Raw genomic sequence first — 14,171 nt, 5'->3', positions numbered from 1 at the left:
TCAATTTTTCAATGATTTATGCATTTGTTATCTCCAAACAGATGCAGTAATTCCATTACTGTTTCTTCTGCAACCAAACAGGCTTGTACCTTAGTTCTTATAGTTATTGAGTCTAACTTCATACAAGTATTTGGTAAACTGCTCATTATTGTCAATTTGATTACTTTTCTGAACACATAATGCACTATTATAAGGAGAGCACTTCGGAAGATGTTGTTGGTGTGTTAGACTGTGAGAAAGGGGACATTAAGATATGAGTCATTGCCGCAGTAAAAGTGGTAGTGAGTGACCAGTGTCGTAGCCTGGCCATTTGATGCACGGCAGCATCCCGACTGTGGACAGTTGGCCGTGTGAGCGCACCAGGGTTGGCTAGGCAACAAGCACATCTGGAACAAGTCCGTGGCGGGCAGTTGATAGCTCTAAGAGCCACACCTGCACATTTGTGGCGTGGACGTCGACTCAAGTGATGTGACTTTGGCATTTTGTGATATCTTCACAGTGTCATGTGGAAATGTACAGTTGTTTATTAAGATATCCACTTGCTCTTTGTTCATTGCTACGAAAAAGTTAACTTTCATGTACGTTTATGATACTTGTAAGCGCCAATTTTTTTCCCCAATGGATTTAGACGTAATACAGCTGTATTCATATGTCCCCCATGTAAAAAGAAAGGAATCTGGGTATAATAAAATCTACATTTTAGTTTTTATATTTTATAAATCCAGTTGTTATTACTCATACAAATAAAACAGAACAACAGAACATGGTGAACACACAGGTTGCCTTGCAACTTTTTTTTGAAACTTATGATGTTTGATGTTCCTCAGAGCTCATTCTGTTGAACTGTGGCTATGGCTTGCTTCAGTAATTGCTTTTCAGTTATCATGTTTAATGAGTGTAATGATATTTTTGTGAGTTGTGGCATATCCAGTAGACATGTTTGTGTCATGAAACTTTGGCTCTAGCAGACAGCAGTGCAGTTTATGGCTGGGAAACAGTGTTCCTCACAGTTGTAGTGTAGTAATGTCAGCTGGTGTTGGTGGGACTGCGCATTCTGCCGCCACGGAGGTGCTGTGGACGCTCGCGGCTCAGCTCACTTCATGACATCGTTGTTACTTCCACTTGATTCCCAACGCCATTTTGGAGACATTGTGCTTCTGCTGCGTTACTCTGCATTATTTTATTTCAGCTGTTTTGGCCATCCCTTTTAATACAACAACCAGTTTGATGTACTTGAAACAGTTAAGGTTATATGTATTTGAATTTTTGCTTGTGCTTTTCCGAAGTAAACGATCAAGAAAAAAAAGAAATAACCAGGTTTTAATTTGCACTAAAAATAATTTCTTTCACACTATGATTTGCAGTGTTAACCAGAATTCTGCTGGGAGCCTTTAGTAATGATCCACACATCCTGGATTCGCACTGATGCTCAGTCGGAGCTTATCTGTGACTGTTATTAGGAGGGGATAATGCAGACCCTTAGGATTGCTAAGCTTTATTTTACTACTCAGTTAACAATGAAGTCTCAAAGTGAGCCTACGATGGTGGTTATGAACTGCTAGCTGATAAACACAGTCTAAACATTGCCCTCGACATTGGCATCTGTAAAGAAGGGATGATGTTGGGGTGCAGTGTTGATGTTTGCCAGCTGAAGCGAGAGGAGCAACGAGAGTTTGTGTTTGTCATGCCGCTAGCGAAGGGATGCGTGAGCAGGTAAGTACTATGTCTGATGACCGTGGCTTATGGTTGTGATCCCCAGGCCACCGGCGACGGGGAAGCAGGACCTGCCTACCCGCTCAAATTGAAAGTCAACGAGTGGAAGTTCAGGGTAATGTCAAGTGACTGGGGCTGTCTTGTGGTGGGCTATGGGCTTGAAGGGCGTCCTGCTGGGCGGTGGTTGTCTCGTCCTTGTCTGGATCGTAGCTGGTGAACTGGGTGTCTTTGTGTACAGTGAGTTTTGTCATTGTGTATCGGCTGTGTTGCACCTCTTCTCACTTTTGCAAGTTGAAAAGAGGTGACAAGGCTCATACTAGTTACTGTTGACAAATCTTAACCAGTGTGGTTTCAGTAACTTGTGGGGTCTGTGTAATACGATTGTGATGCAACTAGCTTCTGTATAAGTTAACGTTGAAAGAAATGTCACGTGGAGAGTTTAGTACGCCAGTTAAGAGTTGCATGCTGTTGGCATCCACAAATCACACACCACGCTTCAGCTCGTTTTATTGTGACTGGGATGAAGATTGATCAAGAAAGTTTTTAATTGAATGATAACGAATTTTGGAAAGGCAAATTTTGATCCTAGAAGAAACATACCAAAATGAATATTTTATTTTGTGGTTTGCTGCCTTAGACTTTAATATTTGCCTTCCTGCTGAAACTGCTGGTTATTTTGCACTTTGTTGATTGACATTTAGCACAAAGACATTGCAAGTAATAAAAATATAAACTTTACGATTGCCGTACTTTATGCCAGTTATAGTAATGGTGAGCAGTTACCAGCCGTACAAGCAGTTTGAATGCACCGGTGTAGAGGAGTAACGTGATTACCTCAGTGTCTGCTGTTTTGTGTAAATATATAGAATTTAAATTAATTTAAATTTATTACATTTTGATGATTTGCAAGCTGACACCTCAAATGCAAACTATAGATTCACTCTAGAAATGAAATTTTAGTCGATTTAATTAGGGTATATAACAGGTAAAGATTTTAATTTAACTTTTTCTCTTGAATGTAAAACTCATTTCTCTGCAGAAGTATTGTGGCATGCTATGACGTTATTGCATCAGTTTGTAAAAGATGAGTTGTTTGTTATTTCTAAAGGAAGTTCATAGTTGTTAGCGTTGGGATGGACTGACAGCATGGGGTGTTTTTGTTTGTGCGATGTGCCGCGTGGTCTTGGTGGAGATGTAGAACTCCAACCTCTCTCCGTGTTGCGCAAGCCTTATTGTTGCCGTTGTTGGCAGGAGGTCGGGTCACCAGATAAACGTGACCTGCTACCAGCCTATTGCGTGTTCCTCTGCTTCCAGAGACTGTTTACACTTCCCACTCCTAGCTGTCAGTGCATTTGACACTTGGCTTTATGACGACGAGAGTATTTTGCAATACTAATGGTTGGATGTAGCTTAAAGACAGCATTCCCATGCGTTAGTACCATCCTGAGGTGTCACGTGTACTCATGTGTAGAGAACATTGTTAAGAGCTGTTTCCTTGTGCTCGTTCATATAAAATGAGACTAGTGCTTGCTGACCAGTTTCAGGACTGTTACTTCAATCTTGCTTCAAATTTATCTTTCCAGCCTTTTTTTGAAGTTTACTTATTATTATGACCTTTTTTTCCTGTTGGATGGCTTCACTGTTTTTAAGGAATTTTTGACTTTAATTTAATTATATATTTTGAATAATGTGACTTAGTCATTAATTTTATAAAATATAAGTGTCTAAAATAGCAAACAATTGAAAAAAACTATTGATTTTTTGTATGAATATGTGAAATTATTTACACATTAGTGTACATATTCTTTATAATATCAAAAGGCAAACATATTTTCTACATCCGTATCTCGTATGATTTTACTATCATATTTAAATATTTCCATAATAATTAGCATTTGTTTATTTGTTTGTCAAAGGTGAGAATGGGTTTCCATAACTGTTATCGTGTTCACTTCAATGATGTGAAATGTAGGTATAAGTGCAGTTTAGTTTACAAGGAATGAGCACCAAGCTTTACTGTATCTCTGGTGATCTTGGTGTGTCGTCGGGTTGGCACTGCCGCTGTGACGGGGGTTTGGCAAGTGGGGTCGACAGGGCGCAAGCTGACCCCGATGTTGCCTCACTGATCGTCACTAGCTGTGTTGTTTTGGTATGTTTGTATTGGTCGTCTACAAACACATTCCTCATCTGATGTTCTGCATAGAACCAGATTAAAGTTTTTTTTTTTAACTCAACTTGCTTATTTGCCTGGTGTTTCTCAGGCTTAAGCAGAGGGAAGAGAGGCTTCATTTAGGGCATGGAGGTAGTTTTTCTTTTTTTCTTTGACATCTCAAATACATAATGATTTTCTTTTTATTTTGGTCCAAGATCAATTGTGAAATGTTTTTTACCAAGCTCAGATAAAATTATAGATTGTATTTATATGGAAAACAACCAAACAAACATTCAATTTTATATATTTAGAACCTTATATTGCAAAGCTTTAGGGTACACAACATTTTCATTTGATCACCAGTAGAGTCCAGAGATGCTGATAGTACTTTTACTATTATTAAGAAATTCGAGTGTCAAGAATTTCATCAAGAATTACCAAAATTCTGCTTTAAGGGAATTTTTTTTGGGGGGGGGGGGGGGTGGAGTTTGTTTAGAAATCTCATGTAGGCAGTGGTATTACTCTTTTTACTAAAGGCCAAGTGTTAAAAATTTCTGAGTAAAACTGTAGATGTGTATAAAAATAACTCACCCACAAATACTCTTATTTATTTTTTTAAATTTTCCAGATATAATCTCAACAGTACACTTCAAAACACAGTGGAGAAAAACTTCTTGCTTGTAACTGCGAATTATTGTAAAATTGATTTGTCATACAACTTGAGAAGTAATATTAGGTTTTCAAATTATTTTACTGTATAAATGCTGTACTGCTGTTTTCATCTGTACTTTTCCATTTCGCCTGTGTTAGTTACCATTATTCCAGAACTCTTTTCAGTTAGTATTGTCATAAAACGTTGGACTCCTAGCATTGTGCAAACCAGATGTTTGCAAGTGAGGAAGGTGTAAGCTGGACTTAGTTTTCTGTGAGCTGCAGGGGTCCCACCTGTCAAGGTGTGTGTATGGCTGCCAACCCGCTATAAACTGGTTTAAGGGTCATGTATGTGGTAGTTCAGGTGAGTTCTCGGGCGAGGCTGGAGCTTCGAGTTGGGAGATGCAGCGACTCTGGGTCAGCTGACAATGGACACCTCACGACGTCTCTCTCTCTCCTGGCCGACCGTCTGCCACGTGGAGTTAGCTCGGTGTCTTGCAAGAACCTGATCTGTCTCTTCCCGCGTGTTCGGCCATGTGCACAGTGCTTTTGCAAGTCAACGACTCTCTGGCGTGCGTGACGTGTTTTTTACAGGTTGCGATGGGGGAGCGGCTGTTGGTGTTGTGTTTTGTGCCTGTGCTAACTGCGCTGTGATTCGAAGCTCACTGATTGGAGACCTTGGGCAGGTTTATAGTTTCCTTCGCAATTACATCTTGCGTTGTACAACTCAGTCCATAAACATTTGTCCATAATCCAGGTTGAAGATAAGACGATGCATTGTTTTACATTAAACTTAAGAACTTGGTTAATTTTTATGGTGTGAGTTGGATAGAAATCTGATAAACACAATTACATAAAAACACAAAAAGAAAAAATTTTTTTTCTTAAACAATGTGACTACTTCAGTAGAATCACAAATTTAAAGGAGGTTGAAATCTAACTAATTTTTCAATGTTGAACTATAAGTAAAGGGTAGTGAATGACTAGAGCATAGTTTTCCAGTTAGCAAAGTAAAAAATAATAGTACCTAATTATGAAAGTAAAGCAATCCAAAAGCAAAATAAAAAAACATTGATGTTAAGTAGCCCAGTATAAAAAAAAAGTAAAAAAACTTTATTATACAATTGTAAAAAATAGTTAAAACCATTTCAATAACACAATGGCTAAATTGAGTTGTTTTCTGTATTCAAAATTAATTAAAATTTGTATGTGAGCAAGACTTCTTGAAATATGCTTTTGAATTTGACTTTTTAGATGGAGAGATTTAGCTATGGTATTTTGGTTGAATATTTGAAGAATTGGATTAGCCTGATGTTGAGTTGCTCCCAGGCAGTGTAAATGGTTGCAGTGGAGTGTTTTGCGTGTAGGTGTTATCGGATGAGCTTGGAATGGCAGCACGCCAGCACAGCTGTCTCGCTCAGTGTTATTCAACATTTTCGGGACGTTTTCAGGACTTTGCCCCGGCGCTGTCGACAGTGAGTACCACCGTGCCACCAAACTCGCTCTCGCCTCTCCCCGCACTAGTGTGGTGGACCAAAGAACTTCTCTGCCGCTCTTTCTTTATGTGGCGTGGCTCGAGTATAATTTCTCTGGTCCACCGTCAAGGATTGTAGTATCTGTGCTAACACTTTGAAATGTTGCTGTAACATTCCTGCGATACCATCGCTGTTGAGCAAACGGCATGTATTGACATTTACAGATGTGAGATTTATGCATGTGTTGTTTTCTAATACTGTAGAATTGGGAACCATGTGTTTCACAGTTTGTTTATTGCAAGGTATATATAATCTTTTTGAGCTTTTCAGTGGTTTGAAGCGACTCCTCGTCTTGAGTGCCATCTTTGAAAAAGTGTGGAAATCTGTGCGGAACATCTCTTCAGAATCTGTAGCATTTGTCTGTGCTAGGGACAAGATTGCAGGGTAATTTAGACAACTCTTATCCAGAAGTGTTATTTTTTTAGAGAGAAAAAGTGTTGTAGTTCCACTGTTGACTTGTGATTACTTTGAAAGATATTACAGTCACAGATATTTTCATGGTTTTTGTCTGAAATGCCTGGAAACTATATTGCCAGAGAAGCCAGGAATCCAAATCATGTTACTGTTTAAGAGCATACTTGGTGATGGTGAGCTCGTGTAAGCACTACACAGTGTGTGACTAGGTGCATGCTACATGTTTGTCGCTGTACGGTAAGCTGCCAGGGTTGAACGAGGCTAGAAGGAAGCCAATCTGCATTGTTGGGTGGCTGTGTGCAGATACACAGTGGGTAGAGAAAGAGGGAGAGGGTAGGGGTGTTAGGCCACATAGCAGAACAAAGAGGGTACTGGCTGAACCATAAGTAATGTGTGCGGATATTTTTAAAGTTATCAGCGTGCTTGATGGTTTAGTTTGCACAAAAGGTGCACACAGAGCCTCTGCACTTGAGGATAGTTGTGGTGTTGGTTGCGAGTTATCTTGAAAACTACTATAACTATATACAAAACTAACTAACAGCATGAAGTGGGCAGGATCAGTGGTCTCGAGGAGCGAGGAAGCATACAAGTGGCTAGGCAGGCTTTCTAGTTGAGATAGGGCTCCTTTTGCTGGAAAAAAAGCTAGCTGAGGAAATTGTGCAGCCACGCTAACCATGCGAAATACATGACAGTCAAAAGTCTGTGACATTAAAAGTATAGCTATTTAAAAATTCTGGAGAAGAAAATCCATAAACACTGAATGAACTTGGAATTACACACATTGATTAAGGGTTCACCTGAGTCACACGGTGGATGGTCAGCTCATAACGTTCTTAGAAGGGCCTTGGGGTCCGAGGAGCGGTGTTATGTTGACTTGCTAATTAAAACTATTTTCGTCCCAATTCACGTGTAAGCAAGTACCTTAGTATATTAGTTTGCAGACTTCAAAACTGCTTTTTGTTTACAATGAAACAGAATTCTGAATTTAGAGTATGGCATAAGGTCTGTGAAAACTGTAAATACATATAATTAATTACTTGGTACTATGAAAAACCCTTTGTTTATTAGAGGAGGGTCCTTCATTTACTAGAGGAGCGTCCTTTGTTGACTAGAGGAGCTTTCTTCATTACTAGAGGAGCGTACTTCGTTCACTATAGAGCTTACTTTGTTCACTATAGAGGAGTGTACTTCGTTCACTATAGAGGAGCTTACTTTGTTCACTATAGAGGAGTGTACTTCGTTCACTATAGAGGAGCTTACTTCGTAGACTAGAGGAGTGTTTGTTCTTCATAGACTAGAGGAGCATCCTTCATTGACTAGAGGAGTGCATTTTGTAGACTAACTTCGTTCACTAGAGGAGCTTACTTTGTTCACTAGAGGAGTTTACTTTGTTCACTATAGGAGCTTACTTCGTTCTATAGAGGAGCTTACTTTTTTCTCTAGAGGAGCTTACTTTGTTCTCTAGAGGAGCTTACTTTGTTCTCTAGAGGAGCTTACTGCGTTCTTTAGAGCAAGGTCATTTTTTGACTAGAGGAGCATCTTTTGTTGACTAGAAGAGCATCATTCATTGAAAAAGTTCGTAAGTTAAACTGTAATTTCTACCAGTGTACATTTTAGGGGCTCCAAACCATTAAGCTTAAAAATTATTGTTGTTAAGTAGTGAGTCATTGCGGATTTGTGACTCAAACCATAGTCGGTTGTGGTGTAGCTGAGTGGCTTTTCTGAAGATTCCTTGAAAAGCGTTACGATGGGGAACACACTGAAGAAATATTGGTCACCTACTGTTTTTATAGCGTGTGATTAAATGTGCATATCTTAGAAGGTATTAAATATGGTCCACTCTGTCACTTATGGTGTGCTAAGCATTTTTTGCTTGCATATCGCTCTCTCCCCAGTCTGGCCGAGGCCTTGGAGACGTCATCACACAGTAGCCGATACACAGTAAGCAGTGTGGCAGTGACCTGGGGCCGCCTCCCGCAGCGAGTTCTGACGGTCGATACTGCACACTTGGCAACCACCACAACTTTACACATTGTCTTTGGAAAAAAAAACTGTTATTTTATTTCATATATTCATAGGAGTATAGTAGTATCCTAAATAAGTATTCTCTTAAATCTTTTCACATCTATTACATATCATGTTTGTGTAACATTGGCAATTTGTTAACACACATCAGTTGTAAATTAAACAAGAAATAATTTTTCCACCATTCAGTAACTACGTACATACTTATCATATAAAACATATGTAGCATGCCACTTACATGTGGAGAATGCTGCCAACATTACTGAGAGAGCTATCTGAGCTCCCAGGCAGCAAGAAGTAAGCATCGTGAGTCCCTTGTCCTCTTTCCCACTCACTAGTGGTGGGGCAGCACCTGCTTTGTCGCTGTCCCGTACAAGTTCCTAGCATGCTGCATGTGTCTGTCTGGGGCTGACTAACGTGGAGATGTGGTGATCCAGTAACATTGTGTTGTGTTGTTTGTGGCACTAACAGGAGCAGCCGTGGCTTGAACTCACGTGGACTGTACTGCTGTGTTGTGTTGATGCTGCCATTGTGTGGTATCCTGTCTGTCTAGGATTTTCGTTAACAGTTTGTTGTCATTGTTATGTGTCCTTGAGAAGAAAAGATTTTACTTGCCATTCGAAAAAGATTAATTTCATGAATTCTGATGCTAAAAAGGTAACAATTTTTGAGATTGCTTATAGTATTAAAAAATTAATTTTTTTTTTGTTATTCAAGGTTATAATGTGTTGTTGGTTTTGTCGTGTTTGTGGTGTGAATTATTTTGAGTGTGCTTCTAACTCACAAGTTCCTCTAACCAAGGTGCATTTGCAACTCTTCACAAATGTTTTCAATGTTCGTTATTTTTTTTTTCACGTGAATCATAATTGTATAGTTGACATGTTCCCTGTCTCGCGAAAGAAAGAACACGGGGTGGGCGGCGCGGGTTTGGAGGTCGGAGAAGGGCGTTGTTGCAAATGGACCGGGGTCGGACGAATTGTTGTAACGAGACGTGTACCTGGTCCTTCTGTCGGCAGAGCCGCGCGCCCATCTCGGCCAAGCTGGTGGCCAACATGCTGTCGGTTGCTGGGGCTGACCACATCATCACCATGGACCTCCACGCGTCCCAGATACAGGGCTTCTTCGACATCCCTGTCGACAACCTGTATGCGGAGCCCGCGGTCCTCAAGTGGATCAAGGAGAACATCGTTGAGTGGCGCAACAGCATCATTGTCTCCCCAGACGCCGGCGGGGCCAAGAGGTAGCCAGCCAAGGCAGGCAGACATACTTAAGATGGAGAGAGAAACTGCAGTGAGATAGAGAAACAGGTTTAAAGCAGAATAAGAAGTACACGAGATAGAAAGATAGCATACCGTACTGAGAAACATGGAAACCCAGTGAGGAACATAAGTAAGAATAGAAAAACTTTTAATTAAAACATCGATATATTGGACTTTCGATGTATCACTTGAATTATATTGATACTGATAAAATATCAGCCTAAAATATTGATTTTTCGATGTCAGTCTAGTATAAAATACAAACTTTTACCCATGCTTTAGTTATTATTAAATTATTTTTTAAGTATATGTTATGTTGAGTATTTACATATCTAAAGTAATATAAAGGGATTACCTAGTACAAGTTAAGCTTTTTCTAGAAAAATTAAGTATTTTTTCTATTTTTAAAATTATTATTTATTAATACCTTCTCTATATATATTAATGGGTTTTTCCTCCAACTTTTTAAAATTATTATGGATTGTTATTGTTATAGACTTTTGATGATGTTAAGTGAAAAAGAAGCCAACAAACATATATGAAAGAGAATAATGAAATATTTGTTTGTGATTAAGCCGTCAGTCGACAATTTTATTTTTTCTGCCAAATTTATGTACAGATAATTTTAGTAAGAATTTTTTTTACTTGAAAAATATTATTTTATTGAAATCATTATTATGAAAACAAAATATCAATATCAAAAAAATATATTGGCAATAAAATATTGATACCGAATTATAGATATTTTGAACCAGAAATATTAATATGTCGATACATGGATATATCGTCGCCATATCCCCAAACATAGGTACAGATGTGAGGAGTGTGTAGGTATGCAGCAGGCAGCGACTCTGTGCAGGGTCACCTCAATTGCGGATCGCCTCAACGTGGAGTTTGCGCTGATCCATAAGGAGCGCAAGAAGGCCAACGAGGTGGCCTCCATGGTGCTGGTGGGCGACGTCAAAGACCGTGTGGCCATCCTGGTTGACGACATGGCCGACACCTGCGGGACCATCTGCCACGCGGCCGAGAAGTCAGTGCCCCTCTCCTCTCTCCGCTCCACCCGTACCAACACAGCTCTGACACACTGCGCTGTCTTAGCTTTAATTGGCAGTTGGCACGAGTTGGTAATGTCAGGGATTCCAGTTTATCCATGCCCTTGAGCAAACTCATGACTACCACCTATGTTGCCTTATCTGCTGTAGGAGGTAAGAATTGATTCCATGCTGCAAGACTCATTAATCCAAACTATCTATGTAAACTATATCTATAATTGTTTTAAAATGACAATGTGAAGTGCTGCTAGCTCTAAACTAGTCACAAAGTCAGGTCGCAGGAGAGCAGAAAGGTGTCCAAGATTACCCTGTTTTATCACATTATCGTTGCACACGCATAATCGTCGCACCTATATTTTAGGGAGTTAAAATTTGGACAAAAATTCCTCTCAGGTAAACGTCGCTTTATGTTTTTGGTCCCGCTATTAGATTCCGAGCGCTTTTGTGTAATTATCTTTTCCGTATAAAACAATGTGTTTTAAAGTAGAAATCTAATATTTATTCGGACATTACCACTCATTTAATTAACGGAAATACAAAGTTGTCTGACGTGTAAATTTTCTTTTAAAGACATTTTTAAACGGTATTTCCTTTATCTGATTGTCTGCGTTACCGCGGGTACCGCTTATAAAACTGTAGCCAGCGCATCATTCATGTTTGGTTATGTTGCTTCCTGTACAGAGCGCACGCACGTAGTCGAATATCGATATCTCGCTGATTGGATGCAACACGCGCTCTTGGTCAGGTGCCGAGTTAACTACATTTGATAGCCCGCATTCTTTCGTGGCAAGTGTGTACTACGACACGTTAGTTCACGTCAGATTCAAGTGGCTTGCGTTTGCGTTAGAGTTTTGGTTTTTCTATTTAAAGTTGAGGAAAGGTTTTTGTTTAAGGAATTATTAATATAGATTGTTTGGCGTGCTCTTGTATACTCCACCTTTTTTTACATAAACGTACTTTATATGAACGGGTTTTGTTTTTATGAATAACTTTACCTAACAAACATTTTTTTTTTCCACATAATCGTTGCACCCCTACTTTTCAAACTTGATTTTAGAATAAAATGTGCGACGATTATACGAGAAAACACGGTACTCCACTTTGTAAATAATAGTTCTTTCCATGAATGGATTTTGTTTTTATGAATAACTTTACCTAACAAAAAAATTTTTTTTTTTGCATAAACGTTGCACCTGTATTTTTCAAATTTGATTTTAGTATAAAATGTGCGACAATTACCTATGTGATAAAACATGGTACTGTTGACATAGCAGTGCTCCTCTTATGTACACGTGGTTCAAAAGTGCCCTTACTGTTACCAGTTATTTGTTTATTTCCTCCCGATAGCTCTAAGCTGAAGCTTATTGTTGTTGTTCGAAAGTTATGGCATAATGTGGTTTGGGAAGCTATTGTCGTGCTAGAGTTGGAGTAAATAATACAAGATATAAATTGTAGAATAACACTTGTAAGTATGAGAGGAGAGAAATGGATCAGTTGTTAGGTGTGTAACCTTGGCTGTAAGTGTGGATGTGTTAGTAAGTGTGTTGAACTGTTACATTTACCAAACATAGTTTAAATAGTTTTAATTTTCAATCATTCTAGAAAGCCTCCAATTAAGGGTTTGTAAATATCAGAAAATAAGATCAAAATGTGACACATTTTCTTTGCTCTATACACATCCACTGGTTATAAATGTTAATTGAAAAGTATAATTATTTATGTTAGCATATTTTTGTTTACTAGAAGAATTCTTAGCACATCTGTGCCAGTAATTTTTTATACATATATATTAAATTTCACACTAATTAACGGTATATGAGTTCGCAGTCACAGGTGAACAAAGAATATCGCTTTCATTTGCAAGCCACAGCCATCATACTGTCACCATACCATATGAATATTTATTAGTAAAAAAGCTGTTAGGATGAAGCATTGCCTAGTCTGTTTGGTTGGTAACTAGTCAAGTAGTCACTACTTAGCCATCTAGTGAATGAAATTCCGATCTTGTTCCGGAGGTGCTCATACAGGCTTTTAAGTATTTTTAACAAACCAATCTTGCTTTTGACATCTTTAAATACCCTATGCATTTATGCCCACAACCATTTTTTGTGCATAAATTCTCGTACTCGTAGCATATACATGTTTTGTACTATGTATCTATACTTATAATAAATTGTTGTGTGCATTAATCTCACAAAACAGTTTTTTAATATCATTAAGGAAAGTTCACAGTGTTAATATTTACAAAAAATGATAAAAATGCTAACTTGCACTGTGTATTGTTCCACGCGTTGTAGAAGGGTTTGAAGTATTGCACACTGGATGCAGTGATGTACCACAATCTGGGTCGAGTGTTGCCATTGGGCACGTGAGAGGGAAGCCAGGCACGGCTCTTGCGTGACCTTGCAGGACTGCAGTGAGCTCTGAATATGGGAGAGTTTCTTATCATAGCCCGAGTGTGGCTTAGCACAGATTACCAGCTTAACGAGCATTGTGGCTGTAGTCGGTTCCACAGATTACCTTCGTAGTTGTGTTCTATCTGTAGCTGAGCACACACTGGATTTTTTTACTAATTGCTTGCCATAGCAATATTGAGGATTTATTTTATGTCTTTCTGTAACGGTTGTATGTTTAATTTTTCACCAGAATTATTTTAAGTGGTGCATTGTTAATTATTAGTCATTAACTGCATTGCAAACTGCAAGGTAAAGGCAATAAATATTTTCCACTTATCTCTAGTTTATTAGATTAAGCATGATGAGACATACACAGCAGGAGTATATGCAGGATTTCTACCAAATGTATTTAATTTCATTACTTTATAGATAGTTGCCACAAAGTACTCATTTGCAGTGCTGCTGCACCACTTTGCCTGCTGTTTGCTTTTAATTTTTATTTTTTTATTGTTGGGATTGTTATATTGTTTATGAATAATTGGAGGAGGAGGATACTAAGTTTACATTTCAGCAGGATATTATAATTTACAGACATTTACTTATTAGCTGTCATACTAAGACTAGGGCGGTAAAGTGCGGGCATGTAGTGTGTGGCGACGGAGGCACCTTGCAGTAAAGTCGCAGACCCTTGCTCACAGTAGTCGAGAGCTGGACGGGGTATCACTGCATGTTGCCGGTTGACGCTGGCAGGACGCAAAATGCTGATTTCTAATCAAAGAATTCAGAAACCATTTGTTTTGGAATCGAGGCTGTTTGATCTTATCCCCATAACCAAACTTTGAATTTACAAATAGTATTGTATTATTTTAACAAAGATATCAATGTCAGTTCTTTAATATTTTTATGTTGGAATATTTGTGTGTTTCTTTATCATTTCTTAATCATTCAGGATTTTTTATTATTTGAATATT

General features: G+C 38.6%; 1 protein-coding gene across 9 annotated transcripts in view; it reads left to right on the top strand.

Moving 5' to 3' along the window:
* Positions 1-14,171, top strand: part of LOC134539334 (ribose-phosphate pyrophosphokinase 1) — a 108,559-nt gene that overhangs the window by 80,545 nt on the left and 13,843 nt on the right. For 5 of the 9 annotated variants that reach the window (XM_063381319.1, XM_063381308.1, XM_063381281.1 and 2 more), the window contains exons 4-6: positions 1,760-1,828; positions 9,507-9,730; positions 10,609-10,782. In XM_063381319.1, coding sequence (XP_063237389.1) covers positions 1,760-1,828; positions 9,507-9,730; positions 10,609-10,782 — 467 coding nt within the window. The remainder of the gene's footprint in view (positions 1-1,759; positions 1,829-9,506; positions 9,731-10,608; positions 10,783-14,171) is intronic. The other 4 variants (XM_063381326.1, XM_063381298.1, XM_063381289.1 and 1 more) reach the window with 1 other exon arrangement.

The sequence above is a fragment of the Bacillus rossius genome, chromosome 1 (genome assembly GCF_032445375.1).
Source record: "Bacillus rossius redtenbacheri isolate Brsri chromosome 1, Brsri_v3, whole genome shotgun sequence".
In the NCBI taxonomy this organism is placed as follows: domain Eukaryota; kingdom Metazoa; phylum Arthropoda; class Insecta; order Phasmatodea; family Bacillidae; genus Bacillus; species Bacillus rossius.
Note: the sequence above shows the minus strand (reverse complement) of the source record. Positions and strands in the feature narration are given on the sequence as shown.